At 42.3% G+C, this 27517-nt stretch overlaps 3 protein-coding genes across 5 annotated transcripts in view; 2 read left to right on the top strand and 1 right to left on the bottom strand.

The window, feature by feature from the left end:
- LOC129171357 (leucine-rich repeat-containing protein 52-like) overlaps positions 1–20227 on the top strand; it is a 29001-nt gene extending 8774 nt beyond the window's left edge. Inside the window, exons 2-3 of one of the 2 annotated variants that reach the window (XR_008566776.1) lie at positions 516–1963; positions 16689–20227. Coding sequence is in view for 1 of the 2 variants with exons in the window: in XM_054759933.1 (XP_054615908.1) it covers positions 516–835 (320 nt within the window). In the remaining variant the exon portion in view is untranslated. Of the gene's footprint in view, positions 1–515 lie in introns of both variants that reach the window. The other variant, XM_054759933.1, reaches the window with a different exon arrangement.
- On the bottom strand, positions 10185–26725 carry LOC129171339 (protein zyg-11 homolog). 2 transcript variants are annotated; one of them, XM_054759889.1, is made up of 14 exons: positions 26474–26723; positions 24870–25035; positions 23019–23806; positions 22709–22849; positions 20654–20830; positions 19407–19471; positions 19110–19209; positions 18891–18941; positions 18412–18573; positions 17091–17138; positions 16799–16999; positions 16653–16705; positions 15934–16031; positions 10185–15797 (listed from the first exon to the last, which is right to left on the bottom strand). In XM_054759889.1, exons 1-14 carry the CDS (start codon positions 26474–26476, stop codon positions 15622–15624), a joined length of 2229 nt encoding a protein of 742 aa, XP_054615864.1. In that variant the 5' UTR covers positions 26477–26723; the 3' UTR covers positions 10185–15621. The 2 variants fall into 2 exon arrangements, with proteins under 2 accessions (XP_054615864.1, XP_054615874.1); XM_054759899.1 differs by lacking the exon at positions 18412–18573 and having other exon boundaries at positions 26474–26725.
- The window catches only part of angptl1b (angiopoietin-like 1b), a 33924-nt gene continuing 26949 nt past the window's right edge, over positions 20543–27517 (top strand). The window contains exon 1 of the mRNA XM_054759912.1: positions 20543–20887. The gene's annotated coding sequence lies outside the window, so the exon portion shown is untranslated. The remainder of the gene's footprint in view (positions 20888–27517) is intronic.

Genomic DNA, 27517 nt, shown 5'->3' with positions numbered 1-27517 from the left:
CATGGGGATTACTTCCAAGGGGAAAACCTGGAGTTTGGACCTGAAATATATCTCTGTGACACCAGTCCTGGAACATTTCTGACGTATATGGTTGAAGGCTTTTGTCTACTTAAAATTTGAGGTCGGTCAGTGCAGTATTTTTAACGTCCTCATTAGCGTTCTTGCAAAATCAGATTTGTGGTTATGTTCAAATCAATAAAAACAACCTGGGAAAGGAGCTGCCACTCACCTTCAAAGCTTCAGCATTGGACTAAAGATGCTTTTGCTTTTAGTCAGTAGACTTCTCAGCCGTTCTTTCATACCCTGTCTGCAACTAATAGAATGCACCCAATGCAATCCTCTCTTATCACCCATTCTCCTTATGTCCCAAGAGAAAGTCAAGCAAATGAGCCAGCCAGTCAGAGAAATGTCGACTTAAACGAACGCCACTGTATTTATTTAACAATGCGATAAAATGTTCTGATATCGTGCTCTGATGTGAGTCATCTGATCCTGGTTTATTGTTCATGTAACAGATGAGGGCCAGACCGTGTGCGGTTCCCCGGACGAGCTTCAGGGCCATCGTCTGGGCGAGGCTGGAATCCAACTACGGACGTTGTGTCACCACACGTTGGGTTCCTGGGACTACCTTTTCTTCGTCATCATCGGCTTTGTCATCTTCGCCGCCGGCACCGTGTCGGCCTGGTTCATGGGGGTCATCATGGTGCTCTACGAGCGCTACATCAAAAAGAAGGATGAGCAGCTGGAGCTGGAGGAAGAGGAGGACGCGGACACGGGCCGGACATCACGGGCCAGGAGTGACCATGGGGATGCATTGTTAAAACACTCGGTTTAGGGGTCTTGGCCTCACTTTTCCCACTTTGGATCGTCACTGTGCCTCCTGTCCAATCCCAGGACTTCCTGGATTACTTGTGTTGAGTTAACAAGCAGTGCATTCATCAGAGAGGAGGACCCACCTCTAAACACACTCTTTGCCATCATGGAGGGTTTGGATCTTAGTCACAGTGACCATGAATGCACAATTATTGATTGTTTGGTTGGGAAGTGGTCTGCCTGAGCGTCAAGAAGGATGTGAGTCAAGGTCCCTTCAAACAGGCATGACCATAAGTGAGTGTTTGAGGTGCAGCCATCATTGTGAGAAAACGGATAACTTATATTTTGAGATGGTTACCTACCTCGCAAACATTGCCAGATCTATCAAAGTACAGCATAAGTCCATTAGTTTCTGTCATGGTACTTACTGTATGTACCACATAGGGCTTATTTCTGGATTTGAGCTTTTTGTACCTTCTACAGGGCCCAAACACTGCATACATGTTACCAGGCTGTAACAGTACGGTCAAGAGTGCAAAAGCAGTACACAAACCAACGATTAGTACTAGGGATGCTCCCATCGATTGGCCACCGATTTCCGTGAAGAATCGCGTGCTCGGCATATGCCGATAAATGCCTTTCAATGCCGATCACAAAAGCCGATCACCTGTGGCTAGCACTATTGCAGTCCACAGCGATCCTTTCGGGCAGTGTCATCCACTTTCTTTCACAGCAAAAACAATCATGTCTGCAGTGTGGGACATAACTGCCAACACGTGCCACGGAAACTGTCTTGCGGGAGTAGCACATTAGAAAGCTTTAATTTAATACGACATTTGAAGAGCAAACACTTTGACGGAGAATGGCGAGTTTTCGAGGCTCAAACTGCAGCCAACGCAGCCGTGTGGCCAACCCTTGCACACATGTGCGTGAAAGTCAGAAGGCTAAGCTGATAACCTGAAAAAGAATCGAATTCATCGGACGAAATGAGCCTTTCCCAGCGGTGGAAGACATCGTGTTCGCCGAGTGCTCTCTCACTTACCTGGAAGTCCTGCTAGAGCTCCACCAATGTACTCTCACATCCAAAGTCTTCTTACAGAAGGCGTCATCCTCTGTAAGTTTCACCAGTGATGTATCTTTGCTTCAAAAAGTAAGTACAATATGTTTTTGTCTAAATTAAGGTGATTTTATGGTTCCTTTTTTCATATCGTATCACCAGTGACAGGGGTGGTATCGGCTGATTTCAGTCCTGGATGATCAGTATTGGAATCGGCAGCATAAAACCCTGATCGGAGCATCCCTAATTAGTGTAATCATGTACTTAAAAAAAAAAGGACTCAGACGACCAAATATAATGATAAGCAATGTCACATTAAAAGCCATTTGTATTATGGGAGACACTTTCATTTTTACTTAAGCAAATAATTGCATCATAATATCTGCTTGTGTATTTTAACATAAAAGACGTACCTGCTGCTCAGTCCCAACAACAATGGCAGTCACTGCTGCTGGAATACTGGAATACAGTTGGCCATTTATTTTCTAAACTCAGCAAACAGACCAAAGGTCATTTTTTAATTATAACACGAGCAAACATCCTTTTCTCATAATTCAATAATGGTGGAGTTACTGTATGTGTGTGTGTGTTTACTCTCATATCAGCTACGCAGACACTCTGCTGACGTTCTGTCTACTGCTGACGTTCTGTCTACTGCTTCCTTGTTGGCATTAAGAAGAAAATTCAATGGAAATGGGGAAAAACTCTTTGGAAACCATTCTGTACTCGTCAAACTGTATTTTTATTTAGATTTAATCGGATCTATCGATCACCCTCTTGAACCCATACACTGTAGCAGGGTTTGCATGTAAATAACTAAGATTTATAGATCGACGTTTGTAACGTGTCTTTTCCACATATGATGGCGTTGAAGGGCTACTTTGGGAGGTGTGAAGGAGTGTAGAACTTGTGGAAGGACATGCATCATTCCATGTTTGCGGAGTAACCATCTTCTACATGCACCAACGAGCCTTTTGAGAGAGGACAAGCTAGAAAGAAACAGGGCTATTCAACGACTTTGATACTGAATTGGTTGCACTTTGTGGCTGACTGTTAAGTTATGATAAAGAACAAATGATATGGACAACATCTTTGTGATACACCACAATTAGTAGACCCTTAATTTACTCTTGAATCTTACTGTTTTTATAGTTTGAGATATTCTATGATATTCAACTTTGTGGAACAGTGTGGGGATGGCGTTTCCCGTGTTTCCATACGTTTGTTTGTTTGTGGCGACCTGCCAATAATAAGTTTGGATGGCCACTGATGGATTTGGCACTACCTGTAGGTGGCGGTATGCCGAATTCCCACGCAGTACGCATTAAAAGTGTATCTGGTGTCATGCATTTACCATCCACTTAGTCTCAGTAGGGAAGCCAAGAGTTCCTGGTCTCCGACTACCTCTTCCAGCTCCATTAGGGGGACACTGAGGCGGTCCCAGGCCAGTCGAGAAACATTCATCCTCAAGCATGTCCTGGGTCTATCCCAGGCCCTCCTCCTGGCTGGGCATGCCCAGAACACCTCACCAGGGAGGCGTCTAGGAGTGCATCCGGACTAGATCCCCAAGCCACCTCAGCCGACTCCCCTTGATGTGAAGGAGCAGTGGCTCTACTCTGAGCTTCCCCCAGATTACCAAACTCCTTACCCCATCTCTTAGGGTGAGTCCACTTGTACCCGCAATCTTGCTCTGTCAGTCACTACCCAAAGCCCATGACCATAGGTGAGGTTACGAACGTAGATCGACTGATAAATTCAGTGTTTTGCCTTCTGGCTCAGCTCTCTCTTCACCACGGCGACCGCATTCCGATTCGCCTGTCGATCTCGCCCTTCAACCTTCCCTCGCTCGTGAACAAGAGCCCAAGATACTAACATAACCGCAAGACCTCACTCCCAACCCCAAGGGTTCAATCCAGCTTTTTCTGACAGATTTTCAGAGTTGGAGGTGCTCGGTCTCATCCCAGCAAATTGCCAGAGTAAACGCTGAAGGTCAAAGCTTGATGTCCTTGTGTTTCGAGTACATGGGCCAGACGTGGGGCGGGTCTGGTGCCGTGTAGTTCAGCACCACGTCATCTGCAAATAGCAGAGATGAGATTCTAAGGTCACAAAACTGACACCCTCAATGCCTTGGCTCTACCGAGAAATTCTGTCAATGAAAATTATGAACAGAATCGGTGAGCTTTGACGGAGGCCACATTCACTGTGAACAGGCTTACTGCTGATAACGCGAACCAGGCTCCTGCTCCGGTTGTGCAAGGACCGAGCGGGGGGACACGGTCAAATGCTTTTTCCAAGTCTGCAAATCACATGTGGACCAGCTGGGCGAACTCCCACGAAGCCTCGAATTCTCTTGCAAGAGTCTAGAGCTGGCCCGGTGTTCCACGACCAGGACAGGTCACGAAAGTGAAAGTATTCGGAGCGGAGATCTAGACATGCAGGGCTCCTCCACAAGCCCAGGGAGTGTGCATTACCACCGCCGTGAAAAACGAGGTGTGGAAGCGTGCGGCCTCCACAAACACCTGGGCAAATGTTCACAGACAAGCTGGAACTAAGACTAGCCATAGTGCTAAGAACACTTTGTTTACCCGGTGAAACGAAGAACAGCTGAAAAACTGATACTAATAACTAATAATACCACAAAACAAATTACACCACTTACACTTCAGAACTCATTAAACAATATAAATGAAACTTGGATATGCTTTAGAGTAGTCAGTGCACAGCTTGTGTATCAGGATACAAGCAAAATAACCCAACACACAGCCATTGCTGTCCTTCAGCTGCCAACACACGTGAGTGCCGATTTAATTGTGTCTTTGCTCCAGTCAAGGGTGGTGGTGGTAGAGTCATGGTCTGGGGCTGCATGAGTGCTGCCTGTACTAGGAAGCTGTGGTTCATTGAAGGAAACAAGAAGTCCAACATAAGTAAATATCAATGTAATTGTGTCTTGCCTACAGTCAAGCATGGTGGTGGTAGCATCATGGTAGTGGGGCTGCATGAGTGCTGCCTGTACTAGGAAGCTGTGGTTCACTGAAGGAAACATGAATTCCAACGTACAGTACGTGAATAGCAAGATAATTGTGTCTTGCCTACAGTCAAGCATGGTGGTGGTAGCATCATGGTGTGGGGCTGCAGGAGTGCTACCTGTACAAGGAAGCTGTGGTTCATTGAAAGAAACATGAATTCCAACATCTGTTAATAGCAAGATAATTGTTTCTTGCATACAGTCAAGCACGGTGGTGGTAGCATCATAGTGTGGGGTTGCATGTGTGCTGCCTGCACTAGGAAGCCGTGGTTCATTGAAGGGAACATTAATTCCATAAAATGTGACTAGCAAGATAATTGTGTCTTGCCTACAGTCAAGCACGGTGGTGGTAGTGTCATGGTGTGGGGCTGCATGAGTGCTGCTGGCACTGGGGAGCTACGGTTCATTGAGGGAAACATAAATTGCAACATGTACACATTCTGACACTCTCCCTTTTTTGGAGAGAGCGTTTTCCAAAGACCCCAAACACCTCCAGGTTGACAAATTGCCAAGTATGTATCCAGACCTGGACCTAAATGAGATCCCGTGGAGGGTCCTCAAGCCGGAGGAAGGTGGTTGAGTTGAGCACAATTTGGACACGTTCACTGTGAGGTGTGCACATTGTGTTGCCAGCCGTTGCAACAATAATGGCTGTGTGTTGAGTCATTTTAGCGGGTAGTAAACGGTTGGGCGTACTCACTCTTGTGAGACATTCAATGACTTGCAATTGTGTATTTGTAATAAACAATGCTTACCACGGATCTGTTGGTGATTAACTGACACTGTAAGCGGACCCCAGCTTTGACCTATTTGAATGCATTTCAGAATAAGAGCGGTGTTGCAGATACACAGTGAATTTGCTGCATGAGGCTCTCCAGTTTCAGCTCCCTGGTGTCAGACTCACTGGCGCTGGGCTGCAGCCCAATACAGGACACTTCCTGGAACACACCCAGCAGCATTCAGTATAAATAACACTTTGTATTAATATATTTTTCACAACATTCATCGCAAAGGTGGTCGGAGAAACTCAGGCATGAACGTGTGTGTTTGCGTCTCATTCAATAGCTATCTATGCATGCAAAAAGCAAAACTTTCTCACTGAAACTGGATACCCAACATGAAGTTTGTGTTTTGCTGTCTTCTTTGCTTGGGTCCCCTCAGTTTATACAAAATACACCTGACAATGTGCATCTACTGTATGTGTGCTCAGCTTCTACCTTCATTATGTCTACATGTAAATCCACTAGCGAGGGTGTGGCCTAGTAACAAAAAGGTCACAATTTGTGCAATCATTTTTAAAAAATAAATATGTACATACAATGTTGTGCTGGTTTATTCCTCTCATTCACGTGGCGGACTTCCTGGAAGTATACAGTGCAGTCCATTTTTAAAGTGGCTGAGCAGATTTTTGCAAACTTACATTTTTTAATGCTTGTGAATCAATATTTCAATTTTGCAACTCGGCCTGTCGATCGGTGGAAATATTTAACATTTGATTAATCGCTTTCTTGTCCATAGTTAACTCGTAATTAATCGCAGATAGAAAAAAGTTGTTATCTATAGCAAGTGTACCGTTGAAAGATCATTTTAAAGTTTTTAATACACCTATCAAAATGAGACTGGATAATACATTTGCTTTACGCAAATTTGTGTTTATTCAACATTCTGTTGTTTTTAGACAGCTCAACACTAAGGGGGTGCAGGGCGAATGTGGCTCAACCGAAACAGGCTTTGTGTTCAAGATGCAACTTGACAAAACCTAACATCCGAAATCTAAATTGGTCCCGCGGTGGTGATCAACTTCCTTTGTCAAGTCCGGTGTTCGGCTTTGTGCTCAGTGTGTGCTCACATGAAAGGGGGCGTTTTGACGTCATAATATTCTACTCTCGCTGAAAAGTGAAGCGATGTCAGCCAGTGTATTTTACGAAAATTGAGTACGTAATTATTACGGAGCGTTATGAGGAGTTCCCAAAAGATTATGGCGGTTAAAAGCAACACTGTCACCGCCAATAGCGCGAGGAAGGACCGCTGACAGAATAAGCTGAGCATGTAATGGACAAGTTAACAATGATTTACTATACTATACTATTTACTATAGATTTACTATAACCTACTAGTCTTTAGTCCCTACTAGACTTCTCCATTTAAAATATAAACAAATTGGAGCAAAAACTTATTTAAATCTTTGAAGTATGTCTTCTTGTATCTCCTTGTGGCCACTAGATGGCAGTGTTGACGTGAGCACTCACGCAAACGGTGATGTTTACGTCTGCAAACGTTGGCCTAATTATTAATATTTCATATTGCATTTTATTCCTGGTGCTCGTGTGAGCATGTCTAGCGTATTCCCTCGTATGAAAATCTATCTCGCTCATAGATGGATATCATCATCAGAGAATGCTCTTTTTTCAATGTTTTTTCTACCTTCTACCTTCATTGAAGACGTGATTGTTGACAAAGACACGATGTGCCGGCAAAACCAACACGGTCACCAGCCTTCATGGTTTGCCACGGGTTATTGCTTGAATTCAATTGGGTTTCTCACCTCAAGTCTGCTTTTCTTTTGATTGTGGCTGCAAAATAACTCAACGAAAGTTGCAAGGGCCAGCATTTTGACAAAGAAGGTGAGAAACGCTATTGAATTCAAGAAATAACTCATAGCAAAACTGGTGAAAATGGTGTCCGAGTGGATCTCGCTGCCACATCGTGTCTTTGCCAACAAGTATGCTATTAGTGAAGATAAAGTAACCAAAAATGTCCATTTGTGTTAACATTTTTGAGCAAAGAACTACAACGTCATATCATAGACAGGCGAGGGAGCTGACTTCCGGTTCCTGTTTCCTTGTATTAACCAAGCTTATTAGCTGGTTAATACATCTACAATACCTACAGTATGTGAGACCTAACACACGTCTTTTCTGTGCGTTCTGATGATATAAAAACAGATAAAGGATGGCAGGTAATTAATGGATTTAATGGGACACACCTATTCCGCCTAGAAAGCTCGCTATTACACCTTCAAAAACCTCCAATGTACAATGTTTTATGGTTTTATATCCATGATAACATGTAATACTCACAGTATTTTGTTCGGATTTTGGTCAATTTTAAGCATTACCGGAACTTCCTGCCTGGATGCATTGATTTCACATAGCAACATGGAAAGGAACGCTGCACCTAGTGTGGTTTTCCAAACTCAAAAGCAAAAACACAGCAGTAGTGGCGGCGGCTCTAATATGTAGTCTTACCTTTCGGTAGTGGCGTGAGGCTTTGTGAGCGAGTGTGTGGTGAAGCTAATCGCTAGCCGGCTAGTCGCTAGCCGGTGTGTTGTGACGAGGTGTCACTACGCCTGTAATGTAGTTCTTTGGCCTAACAATGTTAATAACAATGTCGCTGTAGCTTGGTTAGTATGCAGGTCATATTATATAAATGGAGCGTTGTTTTTGGTGATGACGGTGGGGACGGCTTTATAGTCGGAATAGGTGCGTCCCACTACGTACATTCTTAGCTGCCTCTTTTTTTTATCTGTTTTTATATCTTTAGAACGCACAGAAATGAAAAATAGGAAAAAAAAATTGTGTTCATGTCTCACATGAGGATTGTGGATGATGGGCGAAATTCCCCCGAAAAAGGCAGTTTTCCTTTAAGAACACAGTCGGACTCAGGCAGTGTATTAATAACACCACAAGACGCGCACCGTATTGTACATTTACACATCAAATTTCTACGTTAACTAAAAAACACGCCACCCGGGGCCTACACTAACTGAGGTTCCACTGTACATCTAATATATTATATAATATTAAATATTAGAAAGGGCTGATAGTATTGTGCAATGCAATTCCATAGCACTGCAAACCACAACAATAAACATATTGTCATTTCCTCCCTGACACTCTTAATCAATTATGTTTTACTAATATAGCCAATGAGTGTACCATCCAAGTATCTTATCCATCCATGTATGCAAAAGGTATAGTGGTCATTAATGATAGCCATGCATCCATTTGGCTGTGGTCGCATCAGTGAATGGTCACCCAGACGCTCAATGCAATTGGATATGGAAATTTCCCACCCGAGGCTATTTACGCCGCCGTACTCTTGTGTGGATCGACTGAACTCAAAGCTGCAGAATAGTCCCCTATTTGCTCGCTGATGATGTGACATCGAGTTTGAGCATCTCTAACTGACCATAACATTTCATCTCCTCACACACACACACACACACACACACACACACACACACACACACACACATACACCAAACAAATAGGAAGAAAATCCTTCTCATCCCAGAGCAGCGGAATGACTTACACATTTAGACATGAGGGATGAGGACGTGGATGCCTGCATTCCACTTTTAAAGAATAAGTCACTTATAATCGCTGCCACAAAGACATGACAGCACCAAATTACCGTGAGAACAAGTTATATAAAATACTTATGCAGACAGTTGCAAACATGCGAGCTGTTCCCGCTAAAGAATTCTTGCATATTTTGGTAACACTTCAAAATGTGCTGTTGTAAGAAACGACGGCACTTGGGGTTTATTACAAGTTATTAAAATGATCCAGGACAGCGACTCATCATAGTCACCATTATGAGTCGCTGTCCTGATGATTGATGGACAGTCAGGAAGCCGCTTGGCAGAGCGGAGGATGCTGCTGATGCTTTTCCATATCCACACACAGGCTCAGGGGCCTTCCAGCTCTGAGCACTGAAAGGTCATTTGAGAGGACATGGTGTGGACTTCTGTGCACGCACACACCCGCACACACACACAGTGTATGCTACACAACGACACACAATGGCGAGGAAGCGATGTGTTGCGCTGTGTTTTCACGGTGATGCTGATCCAATAGAGAGCATCTGCACAAGTGCGATAATAAAAATCCATAAGCTGCAACTCGAAGGGGACCAAAACAGACGCACGTGGGCTCTACAAATTGTATTTTTATTCAAACTACTGCCGAGCCTGACATGGTTTTAAATATCTTTTCGCTCACTTCATCCTCTCTTATCACCAACTCGTATCCTTTTAGCTCTCCCTAGAGCTTTGTTTATCTTTCCTGAAGATATTTTTGGCCATAACCCCTGTCAGCTTTCTTGCTCCATCTTTATTTCAGTCTTTTTGAATACATTGCCATTTTGGGAAGCATGATTGTGCACTTTTTAATAGACAGCCAGATAAGCAGAGGGATACGATTCTGATGTCAGAGGCTGGCTAAGCCAGCTTAAAAAAAAGAGTGGAAATGGACAAGCGGCGAGCCTAAGAAGAATATCTGCCCTAAAGCTCTTTAGTGGACTGTATGAAAACTAACGCAAACATGATATTTTAAATATAAAACTGGCTTGCGTGTTCAAGACGGTTTCGTTGGTACCTCTAAGTCAATAAAACAGATGTTTTATCATTCACATTTGTGCAAATATTTCTTTTACCTGTCCTGAGGGATCGGTATGCCTTATTGTGCCACAACTAATTTAATGTGCAGTAGGTGAGTCTAGAATACTGAATTTATTTTAATGGCCCCAGACAGTATGTGGTTTAAGACAAAGAAATGGCAGAAGACAGGAGAAAGAAAACAGAAAACAATCACAGAACACAAAAACAGCAACAACAACAACAACAATGCCCGCTTGTGCTTGATTTTTCGTGGTTTAAAAGGGAACAGATTTTTAAAAATGACAGAAGACAGCAGAAAGAGAAAAGAACGCAATAACAAGAAAACAACAGCAACAACAATAACAATGCCTGCTTGTGCTTGATTCTGCTTGGTTTAAAAGGGGACAGACATAAAAGAAATGGCAGAAGACAGCAGAAATAGTAGAGAAAGCAACAGCAAGACAGCAACAACAACAACAATGCCTGCTTGTGCTTCAGTTTGCTTGGTTTAAGAGGGGACAGAAATCTAACAACTAAAGACACAACAAAAAGCAGTAACAGAAGACAACAACAGCAACAACAATAACAATGCCTGCTTGTGCTTCAGTTTGCTTGGTTTAAGAGGGGACAGAAATATAACAACAAAAGACAGCAGAAAGACAAAACAAAAAGCAATGACAGAAGAAAACCACAGCAACAACAATGACAATGCTTGCTTGTGCTTGATTCTGCTTGGTTTAAAAGGGGACAGACATAAAAAAAAATGGCAGAAGACAGCAGAAATAGTAGAGAAAGCAATAGCAAGACAGCAACAACAACAATGCCTGCTTGTGCTTCAGTTTGCTTGGTTTAAGAGGGGACAGAAATCTAACAACAAAAGACAGCAGAAAGACACAATAAAAAGCAGTAACAGAAGACAACAACAGCCACAACAATAACAATGCCTGCTTGTGCATCAGTTTGCTTGGTTTAAGAGGGGACAGAAATCTAACAACAAAAGACAGCAGAAAGACACAATAAAAAGCAGTAACAGAAGACAACAACAGCAACAACAATAACAATGCCTGCTTGTGCTTGATTCTGCTTGGTTTAAAAGGGGACAGACATAAAAAAAATGTCAGAAGACAGCAGAAACAGTAGAGAAAGCAACAGCAACAACAACAATGCCTGCTTGTGCTTCAGTTTGCTTGGTTTAAGAGGGGACAGAAATCTAACAACAAAAGACAGCAGAAAGACACAATAAAAAGCAGTAACAGAAGACAACAACAGCAACAACAATAACAATGCCTGCTTGTGCTTGATTCTGCTTGGTTTAAAAGGGGACAGACATAAAAAAAAATGTCAGAAGACAGCAGAAACAGTAGAGAAAGCAACAGCAACAACAACAATGCCTGCTTGTGCTTCAGTTTGCTTGGTTTAAGAGGGGACAGAAATCTAACAACAAAAGACAGCAGAAAGACACAATAAAAAGCAGTAACAGAAGACAACAACAGCAACAACAATAACAATGCCTGCTTGTGCTTGATTCTGCTTGGTTTAAAAGGGGACAGACATAAAAAAAAATGTCAGAAGACAGCAGAAACAGTAGAGAAAGCAACAGCAACAACAACAATGCCTGCTTGTGCTTCAGTTTGCTTGGTTTAAGAGGGGACAGAAATCTAACAACAAAAGACAGCAGAAAGACACAATAAAAAGCAGTAACAGAAGACAACAAAAGCAACAACAATGCCTGCTTGTGCTTGATTTTGCTTGGTTTAAGAGGGGACAAACAGAAAGCGAAATGGCTGAGAAATGACAAACTAAACAGCAGGAGAAAATCAACAAAACACAACAGTTTAACGAGGGAAGCCCTCATCCAGTTATTTATTTGTTCATATAACTCACACAGCGTGATGAACAACACAGTGTCTGTCTCCTTTTGTCACGTCGGAACAGGATCAATTAAGCGCTGTGCTGTCCATGCGATGACACTGGTAAATGTTAGCGTTAGCAGAGAAGGCTTAGCCGGCCCTGACAGCACACCAATGGAATTTAAAAAATATATATAGTATTAAATTTGGTAATATGAGGTTTGTTGCAAAATATTATATGAACTTTCTTACTGTAGTGAACTTTGACATTAGGTGCTAACGACCAACTAAAGTCGCATCAAGTTTCGAGACAACGAGATGAATAAGCCAAGAGATTTGACATAAGCCAAGGAATGGAAAACATCCCGTCAAGTGTCTGTGAATAAGCAACATAACAAAGGAAGCAACAGCAACCAAATGAATACATCTCACCTTCACCCTTTCGTGCTCGGAGGCGGTAAAACAAAATGAGTATGTGCTCTTTGGAAGACATCCAGCGACTCCTGTTACCTCTTGTGTGTCAGTGTGTGACAACTTGAACTTGCCACCATCTATGAGTGTCAGTTGAAGAGCCACGAACAGAAACGTAAAACCAGATGAGAAAACACCTGACACCTCCTCACAAGTCGCCGAGCAGCTCTTGGAAAGCTTTTTTTATGCTCTTCATATGACGAGTAACGTGAGGCCACGCTGACGATGGGCACTTGATCCCGGACCCCACAGGCCCGCCACTCTTTCAGGTTGCCGTGGTCAGAGCTGTTAAATGCTGTCCTGGGATGTGTGAACTCTGCTTTTCTAATCCCATCGCTGGAGAGAAAATGACTAACTTGGATGAATCACAAGCCCGTAAAGCCTGCGAACATTTTTTCCACAAAGGGCTACTGTATATACTGAAAAATGAAAGGATGCAAGGGCCACTTTCATACAGTATTTTGTATCCTAATAAGTCATATTTCGAGGAAAAACTGCATCTAAACTTGGTGATGTCGGTGAAAAAGTTCATTATTAGTGTGAACTTTGGTGTTTGCTCTTTTTTTGTTTTTTTAATTTTTCAAATATTTCAACTTTCTTCTTAAATATTCTTCATATATTTTCATCTCGGAATTTTAGGACTTTATTCCCATATTATAACGTCCGGCCATCCACCTTATACCGCTTATCCGAGGTCGGATCACAGGGGCAGCAGCCCGAGTTGGGAAGCCGACACCTCCAACTCCCCAGCCACTTTGTCCAGCTCCTCCCGGCGGATCCCGAGGTATTCCTAGGCCAGTTGAGAAACATACTCTCTCCGATGTGTCCTGGGTCTTCCCCGAGGCCTCCATTGGATGTGCCCTGAACACCTCCTCAGGGAGCCGTCCGGGAGGCATCCTGACCGGATGCCCGAGCCACCTCATCTGGCTCCTCTCATTGTGGAGAAGCAGCAGCTCTACTCCGAGTTTCTCCCAGATGACAGTGCTTCTCACCTCATCTCTACGAGAGAGCCCTGCCACCCTAAGAAGAAAACTCAATTCGGCCGCTTGTACCCGCGATCTTGTCCTTTCGGTCACTACCAGAAGCTGATGACCATGGGTGAGGGTAAGAACGTAGATCGACCGGTAAATTGAGAGCTTTGCCTTTCAGCTCAGCTCCCTCTTCACCACAACAAACCGATGCAGAGTCCGCTTCACTGCAGACGCCGCGCCAATTCGCCTGTCGATCTCGCACTCAATCCTCCCCTCACTCGTGAACAAGAGGTACTCAAACTCCTCCAGTTGAGGTAGGCTCAAAAAGCAGAGACCCAATCCTGTCGAAACCCTTCAACGCCCTGGCTGGGCCTAGAAATTCTGTCCATAAAACTAATGAACAGAATCGGTGGCAAAGGGTCCAACCCTCACTGGAAACGGGTCCGACTCATTGCCGGCAATGCCAACCAAACTCTGACACCAATCATACAGGGAACGAACAGCCTGAAACCACCACCCCGGTCTGCCAATCCAGGGGCACTGCCCCCAAAATCCACACAATGCTGCAGAGTTGTGTCAACCAAAACACACCCACAGCATCCACATCTTTTAAGAAACTCCGGGTGGATCTCACCCATCCTCGGGCCCTGCCACACAGGAGTTTTTTGACAACGTTGGCAATCTCAGCCCCAGAAATAGGATAGCCCACGCGACCCTAATGAGGAAGAAGCGGTATAGAAAATGGATGGATGGATGGATGGATGGAGTCCCCAGGCACTGCTTCCTCATTGGAAGACGTGTTGGCTGGATTACTTACTACCTCCTCTGTCTGCAGAAAAACAGCGTACAGAATACACTGTGGAACTCTACCCTTGTGAACATCAGTTGAACATCATTGTGCTGAAGAAAGTAATTTGCTGCTCCAAAAAATGGCAAAAAGAGAATTAACAATGGAAGAGAGACAGACCATCTTTGTAGGTTTTTCCTCCAGAGAAATTGGAGTGTTCTAAAACCTTTGACTGGTAGTGTACGTTTTGTAATTTACATTTTGTTCACTTTGCGTGATTATGAATTTAGTATCATAAAATTTTGACTTTATTCTCACATTATAGCTTTTTTTCCATTTCTATTTCCTGCTGTTGTTTATTTTTAATTTCCCCACTATTTCAACTTTCTTCTTGTAATGACTTTATTCGCATAACATTTTGACTTTATTCTCACATTCAACATTATAACTTTTTCCGCTACCTAATTAAAAAAAATGTTTTACTTTGCTTGTTTTTTTTTTGCTTCTTATAAAATTACAACTTTTAAAAAATGCTACTAAAATGATGTTATTTTTTTTAATAATACGTTATTCTTGTAAAATGACCACCTTTTCTCGTTCTCGAATTTTTTCCTCTTAATATTTTGACTTTATTCTTGTAAAATTACTGGATTTTTCCATTTTTGCTGCTGTGTTTTTTTTTGTTTGTTTTCTCGTTAAATTATATTTTTAACCCTGCTGTAATGCTTTTAAACGGATCCAAATAAATCCTGCCAGAAACTTTAACAAAAGAAGGTGAATTGAGTCCTTGTGACTCTGAGCTAATACAATTTATGAAGGTCATTTTTAGTTGTACAACTTGAACTTCAGATGCCATGGAGCCCTTCTGACGTCCTGCGGTGTTACCATGCTGTACAACGTAATTTGCCGTAGAGGATGGCAGGAGATGCAGGGAGAGGCTGGGAGGGGGCGTCAGCTTATTTATGAGCATTTCTGAGGCCAGGAAGATATCACAGCAGATGAGCTTGTAGAGATACTGTATGTCTAGGTATGCCTGAAGCTAAAGTAGTGAAGCACCCTCTAGTGGCAGGCTTGTGCATCCAATGAGCTCAAGCTGTAAAAGCAATTTGACCTAAAGTACAAGTAGTTGCATGAATTCATCCATCCATCCGTACCGCTTGTCCTTGTCCTGAAATATGCAATATTATGTGTGAGTTGGGATGAACGATCGTCTCACACACAGCATTCATCCATTCCCCATGAAATATATTCACAATGAATTCCTCTAAGAGCTGTGAGCCTCAACTTGTTTGTTCAAGAGTCCCGAGTGTTGGCGCTCAACCATATGCAAGATGCTCTCTGATAATCCCCTAATGATGCTGTGTGTGTTGGGATGTGCCGCCAGAGCCTTCAGAAGTTCAGTCACGCCTTCCCGCTCCAGTATCGAGCTGTAATGCGAAGCTGAGGAGGACAGAGCAAGAAATGGGGGATGAAACTTCTGAAATATTCCTCACATGAATCCGCAGCATGGCCTTGAGTCATGCGTGCCATAAGGAGAAGACACACTCTATGTTTTATCGATGAGGAAGAAACGTACTGTTCAGAGTGCAGACAAAATGGATGGCCCACACGGCCCACAGCTGCACTCCTGTGGGTTGAAACGTCTGAAGCAGGCGGCAAAATGGACGGAAGGACCTAAATGTAAAGGGACAGTAGACACAGACCCATCACTGACACAGTCAGGAACTATTCCTTACGGGCCTGCATGCGTTCTTTCTTCTTCTATGGTTTGGTGTGTCACGTGGTTCTGTCTGCGTGTCTGTTCACTGTGTATGACATCGTTTTCACTCAGTGAGGCGTTCATCCGGATGCAACTATTTGCTAATCCGGCACAGTGTGGACGCACATTTTTTTTCAACCCGCCCCCCCAAAAAAATCTCAGGAGAATTCCTGGCCTTAATGTTGCCTAGCGAGGTGCTAGCATGCTAACTCTTAGCAATGTTAGAAGTTTATCCATCAGAATTAAGTCTCTATAGAACTGCCTTTTAGCACTTTCTTCGCTTACTAGCTTGATGCTAGCAAGCTAAATGTTAACATTTTTGTTATTTTACTGGTTTAAAAACCTAAATATTTACATGGCATGATGTAAGAGCTGGATACAACTGCCTTGCAACTTTCGATAAGTATGCTAAGGCTAGGCTAGTATGCTAACTGTTAGCATGTATCATATTAAATTGCATAATATTTTTATATACTGTAAACTGCAATTTAAATGGTTGAATCCATGTGCTTATTTTCAAGAAAGCATAATCTCACCTGTAAAATACCATCTCTTTATCCAAATGTGTCCAGGCTGCAACGGACACATGCTTTTAAGAAACAAAGACACATTGATTAGAGCCAGAAGCAACTTCAACTGCCAGGTACTGTAAAAAACAGATTGTTGACACGTGTGCACACACCAGCTGCTTGAGTATGGTGTTGCGGAGCTCTTCATCCAGTCTCCAAGCCTCTTGTCTGGAAGTGAGATGAGCCAGAATCCCTCCAGCAAAGTACCGGACCCCCATCTCTATCTGGGGATCCTGCAACAGGCTGAGGATGTGCTCCAAGAGGTCCTCCTCCATTAGCTCTGACTGCAACTGCTCCACCTCTGCTATGTTGTTCTTGAACACAGTGAGACATTTCTTTTTGCTTGTTCAGATAAGTAACGTGTCAACTGAAGTAATAAATCATATTACAAGACATTGAACCCACCAGGAGGCCAAGAACCTTCTGCTGTATGGAAGACACGTTGTAGTAGGACTGCAAACAAACAACAGAAGAACACTCTGAAAGCCCAGCCCAGCTGACTTTAGTCACCAATCACATGGCACATATAAACAACTCACACACACATTCACAATTACGGACAATTTAGAGTCCCCAATCAAACAAACATGCATGTTTTGGGACTGTGCAACGAAAGTACTCATGCAAGTATGCACTTCTGTTAACAATTCAGCCTTGGTGGAGGTCCACGCTTCACTGTGTGACACTGTATTTATTACAGTGTTGCTAAAACAACATGCACTCAATATAAATATAAACGTAACACTACTGTTTTTGTTCCCATCTTTCATGAGGTGAAGACAGTATGATTACAGCACGAGTGTGCCTTAGGCTGGCCACAATAAAAGGCCACTTCCCGAGAAATCGACCTATTCTGTACATAGAAAAAGTTCTACATCTTCAGATCATGAAAGAAGCGAGTGAAAACAGCGTATCACCGTTCACTCTATCAATATTTTTCAATATATATTAATCAACAAATCATCGCCGTTTTGTGGTTGATTACATCCTATTATTAGACCAAAATATCTGCACATTAAGCACATTTTTCGCCTAAATTAAGCATTTTCAAGCTAAATGAACTTTAAATACATACTATATAAGGCATTCAGAAGACACATTCAAAAAGGAGATATGTAGTACTCCGCACTGGTCACTAAGTGTCAGTAATGTTACTGTAATGCGAGACACACAAGCACCAGACTCGATCGCTCTCACAACAGGCACGATAATCCCTAATAAAAACACGGTCTACTGTTGCGGCTTTAACCCAGACCAAGGTTAAAAGTCAACTCTGAATCCCCGATGTCACTTCCAGTCCGTCCCTCGCTCTGCTCCTCTAGCACTGGAACAGTCATATTTTGTCTTAAATTGCTTATTTGCTCTTTTTTGTCTACTATATTGGGTAATATGAGTGTAAAGGTGATTATAGGGGTGTTATTTCATGTCTAGAGGGCTCTAATAATGTAAAAAGAACATTGTAGTCTATGCTCTCACTACGAAAGTTCGATTTATAAATAAGGAATCATAATCCGCGGTATCACGGTCGGGTCTGGAACCAATTACCCGCGATAAACGAGGGATTACTGTATATCATAAAAACTGTACTCTGCAGTGTTGGAGAGCTGCACTGCATCATACTGAGAGGCGGTCAAGTGTGATGTCATGTAAGGTAGGGGTTAAGGGATAAACCAGATGTCGGAGGATGTTTGCGGCAGGGACATGAACCGCTGTTGGGGGTCTCTACCTCCAAAACCTCCTCGTATAGCTCCAAACCGTTACACTCGACGAAGTTACGCGCCGCTGCAGGCATCTCGTCTGTTAAGTTCCACAAAGCTCTCAAGGCAAACTTGAGAGTGGAGTCCACCACTCCGACCATGGCCCTCTGCTGCACAATGGCCAACAGCTGCTGTTGGAGAAAACGCCAGACAAGCTTCAGCCTTGTTTGTGCTGTGTGACATAAGAATAATACATGAATATAATAACAGAGAGTGAAGCTTGACTGCATCCACACAGACCAAAATAGAGAGTGAACAAGAGTAAGCTGAGAAGGACGAGCACATGTGACGACGGCGTGACGGAGCGTAAATGACTTGATGCAGTAGGTGGTGGAAAATAGAGCAGGTGAGAGGAATGGACAGGTGGATGGAGATAAATAGAAATACACCCATGCATAAGTGCGGTGAAGACAGGAATGCTGCCAATACACAGTGGGTGCAAAAGTACCTTCATGATAGAGACATCCTCGCCAAGCGTTGCAATTTCTGCTGTGGACAGCTGCAAGTGAAAACAATAAAGAGATCTGAAAAGATTTAATTACATCCGCTTTTCGCCGAGATATTCTTTGATCCTACAGGGAAATTGGACAGTTAAAGCCTGAACCAACAGGTGCACAAATGTTCCCCCACTGCACTCTAATGCACGATACACGAGCAGTGTCTTGACCTTGGCCACCAGAATGGAGATGACAGCTACAGCCATCCTCTGAAGGGTGGGATCCTCGTGGCTGCTCAGCCAGTTGATCACCAGCGTGGCCGCCAGATACCTGCACCGTGATCACAGCAAGCATGAGGAGCAACGAATACGCCACGAAAAATGTGCACACAGTCTGCAAGAGACATTTCCTGCAGTCCTACATCTGGAAAAACAGTTTCCATTGGCCAAAGACCGCACTGATTATCTGGGCTACTGTGTATCCATGAGCTCAAATGTCTTACTATAATAGAATGAAAGTAAACTGACGTGTCAAAGGGGATATCCTGAAGGATATAGTCACTGCAGAGTGCCAGCAGACAGTTCTTTTGGACCTAGGGAGATAGAAGCACAATAATACGGCTGTCACCTGTTGCAAACTTATTTGGACGATGACAGATGACTACAGTGGATTCATGTGTAGATGCTTTCATTTAAAGCTTCACAAAAGTATTCCATTTATCATTTACATACAGACTATTCATGTAAAGCACCTCAGTTTTGGGCCAAAATGACACCATTACAAAGCAAAATGTCATTACAGTCATTTCTCGTTTATCGCGGTTAATTGGTTCTGGACCAGACGGTGATAAGTGAATTTCAGCGAAGTAGGATTCCTTATTTTTGAATGAAATGTGGCCGCACGGTGGTCTAGTGGTTAGCATGTTGGCCAACACAGTAACAGTCTGGAGATCGGGAAGACCTGGGTTTGATTCTCCCTTGGGCATTTCTGCATGTTCACCCCATGTGTGCGTGGGTTTTCTCCGGGTACTCCGTTTTTTTTTTTTGGTGACTCTAAATTGTCCATAGGTATGAATGTGAGTGTGAACGGTTGTTTGTCTATATGTGCCCTGTGATTGGCTGGCGACCAGTCCAAGGTGTACCCCGCCTGTTGCCCGAAGTCAGCTGGGATAGGCTCCAGCAAGCCCCCACGACCCTAATGAGGAGAAGCGGTATAGAAGATGGATCGATGGATGACCTTCTCCAGCCTGTGTCATGTCTTTAATGTAAGTGTGACGTCATTATTCTTGCTAACCCGGCAACAAAATACGCGCTTGGAGGCGGGGAGACGCTTACAGTAATCGCTTCATCCTGAGAGGTGGGGGGGCATGCGTGGGGGCATGTGTGTATGGTGCTTGTCACTGCCGTCCTTCCATAAAGAGGAAAAGCAACGGGGTTTTTTTGACAGCTGGGGAGTCAAATGCATTAAAGATATTTTCATTCTATGCTGAATGAATTTGACTGCCAAGACGGAAGATTATATACCCCAACTCACCAGGACTCATCAGACTATTACAGCCCAGCAGCCGAGCTTTTCCTGAAGAAGTATAGGGTGCATGTACTTCATATACAGTACAGATAAAAGGTAAGAACACAAATGTTCCTCAGTTAATAAAGAACTAAGAAGTATTGAAAAACAATTTGAAGACATGTTTTTAACCAAAGTGAATTATTCTCTTCTTTGTCTTGTTATCCTCTTAATGAGCAACCTGGATATAGATAGAATAGATATACACCTGTATATGGTCAGGGAAGGTCTTCATGCTGTGCAGCAGCTGGGTGACGGTGGAGCAGAGCAGGCGTACAGACATGGCCTCAGCCTGGTCCTGAGTGGTAAGATTGAACACACACGCTGTGGCCACCAGGTGGACATGCAGACTTGCAGGATGGCTCTGCATGGCGTTCAGGACCAGCTAGAAGATACACACAACAGCCAAATCAGCCCATTCATCAATGATGTGGTCTCACAGGTACGAATCTAAGTGATGAAGACAATTATATATAGATTATATTTCACTTTTTCTATAGTTATTCCAAAAAGGAAATGGCCCACTTTATTTTAGCGACTATTTTTAGATAAGATTTTTTTCATGTGCATCTTGCATGAAGCTGTAATATTTCAAAAAACATCCTCATGTTAAGTATTTATTTTAATAAAACAACTTGACACGGATATTTGGCTTTGATTTTGTCTAAACTCACTTTGCGGAAAAAATATCGATATACACTAGGTCCCCAACTTACCAACACAATTGGTTCCAGACGACCGTTCGCAAGTTGATTTGTTCGTAAGTCCAACAAAAGGTAATATTACCAATGATATAGGTACTACATGTACGTGTATACATATATACAGTATATGTGTATGTATGTAAATATGAGTTTGGATGCAGTAGTAATATTAAACGAGGATAATTAATAAAAACAAATAATAATGTTATAATAATGATAAATGTTATTTACCTTTGAAGAGGAGTGGTCGGGCATACGTCGTTGAGGTAGTGTTCTGTGGGTGGTGTAGAATTAAGCAGGCCTATTAACTCTTCATAAACTTTAATCACACGCTCTGTGTATCACAGCTACAATTTAGCTTTCCATTTCTCCTTTACACTCTCTCCCCAGTCTTCCTCTACCTGTTGGTCCCATTAGCAGTGTCACAGTGCCCTCTACTGGTCAAGCATGTAGCAGTATAAATATGGATACAAGGCAAAATACATGAAAATATAGACCAGTCAGCTTTGCGTTCGTATCTACGAATGTTCGCAAGTCGGATGTTCGTAAGTTGGGGACCTAGTGTACATATCATATATCGATATTCAACCTAAATATGTCAGGATATCAGTTTTGGTCCATTTCGCCCAGCCCTAGGTAATACGAGTGTAAAAATGACTATAGGGGTGTTATTTCATGTCTAGAGGGCTCTAATGTGAAAACCTGTATTTAGATGGTCATAAACAGGTTTCCTATGCTCTAACTACAAAAATATTCCATTTATCAATAAGGAATCTAATTTTGTAGAAATTCACTTATCACGGTAGGGTCTGAAACCAATTAACCATGATAAACAAGGGATTACTATAATATTTGACACGAATAAACACGATAAACCCATAAAAATGTCTTTTTGACATGCACCTCACACAAACCGTCCTGGTGCAGATCAACATTTGCAATAAACATGACTTGTTTATTGTTTATTAACCCTCCCCTTCTCTCTTCAATTGCCGCTGTTCACCCATGACACAATCCAGGTTTAAAGGGACAGTTTGGATTTTTTGACATGAAGTTGTATGACATCCCCATTAGCAGTGGACTACATATATTGTCACGTATTTATAGATTATTACCGACGTATGGTGAATGAGGTGTGTTTTGAGCAGAAAAACTGCATATTTTTGGACTAAATAAATATTTGTCTGAGCAAAAATCCACAAATTTGCAAATTTGTGTGGGAATCCAATGTCTATTTATTATTGTATTAGTAAGCTGCAGTCTTTTTAAATATTTGTTTTAGTAGCTAACTATAGTAGTCAAAATATTAGAAATATCGCAGGTTGACTGTAGGTGACAATTCAAATGGAAGCAACTGCAGCAATTAAAAGAAAAATGTATTCCTAATTAATAGATGGGAAAAATTGATTGTTCAGTTGTATCTAATGTGGCTGGTTATCCCTGCCAGTAATTAGGATGACATTTAGGCTGTTTCCCGTCACAAATATGACTCATACATGAAGTATGTTCACTCATAGTGGTCCAAACAGGAAGAGGGGAACAAAACGGGACTGCATCACCTCCAGCATTTCTGGTTGCGGTTTGTGAGAGTCGGTGGTAATATTGTAGAGATGGAAGAGGGCCTCTCGAGTGAAACACTCTCTGTCTCTGTACCTTCTCAGGGCCTCACACAACTGGTTCTCATTAGCCTCTCCAGTTACCTAAACACATGCAGCACAGCAGCATTGTCAGTGAAACAGGAAATGCAGTGAACGTATTTAGTAAATGTATAGAATAGAGCTCCATGCCAAAGGGAAGACCATGTGGCTTAGCAGTACCATATAACAGGACAATAGACAAGCCAAGGGCTCTATACTAACAAATCCTTACTTTGAGGTTTTTCTGTGAAGACAGGGCACCACAGGAGCTAATTCCAGTTGCAAGCAGGCCCAAGAAAACCAGATTCTTCCTGGTCTCCACAAACGTACTAACAGCTGCCTCGGTGATTCTCCTCCGGCCTGACACGTCTAAAGAAACTAAGGAGGGAAGAACCTCGGGGCCAGCTCTCAGAAGATGCAGAACTCCCACGTCTCCATCATCCGAGTCGTCCTCAACAGTTAAGTGATCATCTGAAAAGTCCAAATTCCTCACAGCCTGAAGTTGGCTGAGGACAGACAGCAAACTTGCAGGCGACATATCCAACCGCCGGAGCCGGTGGGCGATCAAAGATCTCAGAGTGTTCCTGCACCGAAGGAGTGCTGTGAGCTCTGAGACGACGCTGCAGGAGATGTCTAGGCTCTCCAGCTGAGGAAGAGTGCAAACATCTTCCAAAACAGCGTTCGTCAAGTCGGTGCTGCGGAGGTTAAGCGTTCGCAGGCCCTTCAGGGAGCTCAAACCAACACCGTCATCTCCAAGAGAGGCCCAGTCCAGACGTAATCCGTTCAGGGACAACTTCTGGAGCCGGGACCTGCACTGCAGGTTGGACGCCAGGCTCGAGATGATTTGAGCCCCGGTGATGTCGCCAGGAACCCAGGATGCATCCAGTTCCTGAAGACGGTGAGGGCTGATTGCCAGTCGGAATGCTTCTGCAGACACCGGACAAGAGCGGATGGAGACTCGACACAAACGTAGCTCTTTGTGGTTCCGGAAAATCCCAATGGTTGTGTCGTTCAGTGTGCCTTCATATAGGAAAAGCAAAATAGTGAACTTCCTTCAGCCTGAATAAATCCTATCCATTGATTTGTTATAGGACAAGGGTGTCTAAAAATTTGCCGCCGAGTAGGACATAGTACTCAAAAATGAAAGGATGCAAAGGCCACTTTGACAATTTGTAAAGCAGCACATGTAGATATGCTAAAAAGTTACATATATTTCAAGAAAAAACTATATTTCAGCTTTGTGACGTAGGTGAAAAAGCCTATTATTAGCGTGAACTTCAGTCTTTCTCTTTTTTTCCCCATTTTTGCTGTTGTTTTTTCATCTTCCAAATTTTCCTTTCACTTTCTCTTTCTTCTTAAATAAATTTTGTAATTTTCCTCCTTGTACAGTAATATTATTTTCATAATATTTTGACTATATTGCCATAATATTATAACTTAAAAAGGCGCTTCATGCTGGAAAACCCTCCAGTGTGGCTGAATTACAACAATTCTGCAAAGATGAGCAGGCCAAAATTCCTCACAAGCGCTGTAAGAGACTCATTGCAAGTTATCCCAAACGCTTGATTGCAGTTGTTGCTTCTCAGGGTGTCCCAACCAGTTATTAGGTTTAGAGGGCAATCACTTTTTCACACAGGACCATGTAGGTTTGGATTATTTTCCTTCCTTAATAAAAAAAATCTAATTTAAAAACTTCATTTTATGTTCAGTTGTGTTGTCATTGACTAGCATTTAAATTTGTTTGATGATCTGAAACATGTTTAAGTGTGACAAACATGCAAAAAAAAAAGAAATCAGGAGGGGCTCTTTCACGCCACTTTACGCAAAGCCTATAGAGTCAGCTAATACCCAAATCTAAGAGATTGGCTTTTGAAAAAACTAATAAAAAATCAAAGACAGATCACTCAGTAAAAAATTTTCGTCCATAATCCTACTGTCATACATAATGTGTTGTTTCTCCAGTTCACAGGCAAGAAAGCGTTGACTAGTATAAATATAAGACGACACTTATTTTTTCTTATATTGGAGTCAATACGGTAATTCCCATATCAACAGGGTCCTGTGTATTCATTCACTGGCTCACCTTTTAATGCCATCTCCTTCAGTAGTTGGTCAGCCATCTCCTGAGGGAAGAGCAGTCTCGACCCGAGGAGCAAGGAGCCATCTGCTCGCTTGCTGCACAGGACATCCAGGCTGCAGCACACCTGTGCCAAACACAGGTCACACAGGGTTCGGGGGCCCTCCCAATCCTGAAGCACATTACCAGGTGGTTAGAAGAGTCATACCGGCCACAACATTAAGTACATCTGTACGGGATAATAACAACTAAAAGAGCTGGAACGAAGGAAGCATTCTAAATGCTGTTTATTTGTTAGTTAACAGTATTACAAAAGACTTCATTTCCACATAAAAAAGGTGTATGGTGGAGTTTGATTCAGCATTCATGGCCACATTCACATTTTTTTTACTCCAAAAACAGGCAGATTTTTCAAGGAAGCACATCTCATTCACCTAATGTTGTGTCAAAGAGTTTATATATCAGTGGTGTCCAAAGTGCGGCCCAGAGGCCATACGTGGCTAGCGGTTGTTTTTTTATCGGCCCGTGGCACATCCTAAAAATATAATTTAACAAGAAAACTTGGGGGAAAATAAGGAAAAATCAGCAGTAACTTTACAAAAATAAAGCCAAAATATTAATAGTTGAATAGTTGTAGTCTAACAAGAAAAAGTTGTAATTTTACAAGAATAACGTTGAGGAAAAATAATGCCATTTTTGTAGCATAAAATAAATATATTAAAGAACGTATGTTATTTTTTTAAGTCATGATATTAAGAGAAACAAACAAAACAACAAATAAAGCTGTAATTTTGAACATTTATTTTGAAAAAAAGTTATGTTATGAGAATAAAATCAAAATATTATGGGAACAAAGTCATAACCACAAAAAGAAATTTAGAAAAACAAAGTTGAAATACTTGGAAAATAAAAAAAACAGTAGTAATCTTACGAGTATTAAGTCAAACTATTAAGAGAAAAAATATTGATATATCATAATATAATATGATAGGAACCATGTACAATTATTGTGGAAATAAAGTCACAATATTACAAGAAGACAATTTACAAAGGTTATTTAAGCAGAAAGTTGAACTATTTGGAATTTGTTTTTGAAAAATAACTTTTTCCCCAATATCACAAAGCAGAGATGTACTTTTTTCAAAACACATGGTTTACAAAATATCAAAGTGGCCCTTGCATCCTTTCATTTTTCAGTACATGGCCCTCTGTGGGAAAAGTTTGGACACCCCTGGTTTAAAGTGTGGCTGTGAGCCAAGGACAGACAAGGACCTAAAATGCAGGCTATTGTCGTGAACAATCCTTGTAGAAGTAAATGACAGTAAGAAGTTCTACTATAGTCTTATGTGAAATGATATACTGTATGGTGTGACCCTCAGTCCTTCCTCAGGACTAAACACATTCACAGTAACACAAGATCACTAAAGCTGCAGCAGCTAATTTTATCCTCAGCACAAGAACCTCAGTGCAGGATTCAAGCTCCGTTAAATCACATAATCCAGCAGATCTCCAGAGGGCCATGTGGACAAAACATATGTTGTATATTTGAGCAGGAGTCACTGACATAAAGAGCAACACAATAACGTTAACAGTGGCATGGGCACACTCACCATGCTGTCAACACAACAGTCCACCAGAGATTCAAAATGACGGATTCAACAACGTCATTAGCCTTTGTTGGCACAGAGACGCGTCATTGTGATCCACGAGGGACGTATGAATAAGAGACAAGTTGGAAAATATCAGGTGAAAAGCGGCAGCGACGAGGCTGATCGTCAAACATTACGGTCACGAGCCGGGCGCTTCCTATTGGTCAGCAACTATTACGTCACCCAGTCAGCGCACATACCTTAGCCTGATCTCCTCGTGCGCGGTAATTAATCAGTTTGGCCACAAGGGGTCTCACATGACTAAAGTCTTTATATTAAGTTGTTAAATACGTAGCTGTGTAATGAAACACAAACGTAAACAATCAACTACAATAATAAGCATATTGTTAAACCAATACCTCTGTGAAAATGTCAGAACTAAGTGTTAACATTAAAAGAGAAACTTTTTTGATGCAGCTCTCGTGTTGTAGAGCTGCAGTAAGAGAGTCCATTTTATATACAGTTGTCCCTGCCACTTCGTGCTTCGACCTTCACGTTTTTTCCCTAAGATATTCATAAAAAAAAAATCTAAATGTTGTTCCTCGCTGTGTTGACTACGACCTATTATCAGTCAAAAAAATGCATATTTAAGCAAAGTGGATGTGCTTTTTCCCTAAATTCAGAACTTTCCAGCATAAAAATGGCTAAATGAACTAAAATACAGATAGAAGACATCCTGTCATACGTCACGCATTCAAAGACAAAGGTCTGGGTACACGCATCTAGCATAGCATCATTATCATCATCACTGAACAAGGTGCAGTATTTTAACAGGTTAGAGGTGTGTATAAAATTATAATGCATAAGTACATAAGTATTATTACTACATGAGTGTGTGTTGTCATGTCAAATGCAACACACCAAAGGCTTGGGGTGTGTGTGTCAATGTTGCCAGGTCTGGCAAGAGAAACAAGCAACTAGCTCTCTGAAAAGAAGCCCAAAACAACAGGGAACTTGGGAATTTACAAGTGACGTTCCAGAAAAACAAGCCCAAAGTCGCTAACA

This window comes from Dunckerocampus dactyliophorus, chromosome 2 (assembly GCF_027744805.1).
Source record: "Dunckerocampus dactyliophorus isolate RoL2022-P2 chromosome 2, RoL_Ddac_1.1, whole genome shotgun sequence".
NCBI lineage: Eukaryota > Metazoa > Chordata > Actinopteri > Syngnathiformes > Syngnathidae > Dunckerocampus > Dunckerocampus dactyliophorus.
The sequence above is the reverse complement of the archived record's forward strand: the minus strand, read 5'-3'. Positions and strand labels throughout refer to the sequence as shown.

Bases quoted from the DNA above. Each gene is read 5' to 3' on its own strand.
- LOC129171339 (XM_054759889.1), bottom strand. The intron at 17,000-17,090 runs GTGGGTTCAATG...ACTGTGTTCAAG, and splicing joins AGAAGGTTCTTGGCCTCCTG to AACAACATAGCAGAGGTGGA. The intron at 16,706-16,798 runs GTGTGTGCACAC...GTTTCTTAAAAG, and splicing joins ACACCATACTCAAGCAGCTG to CATGTGTCCGTTGCAGCCTG.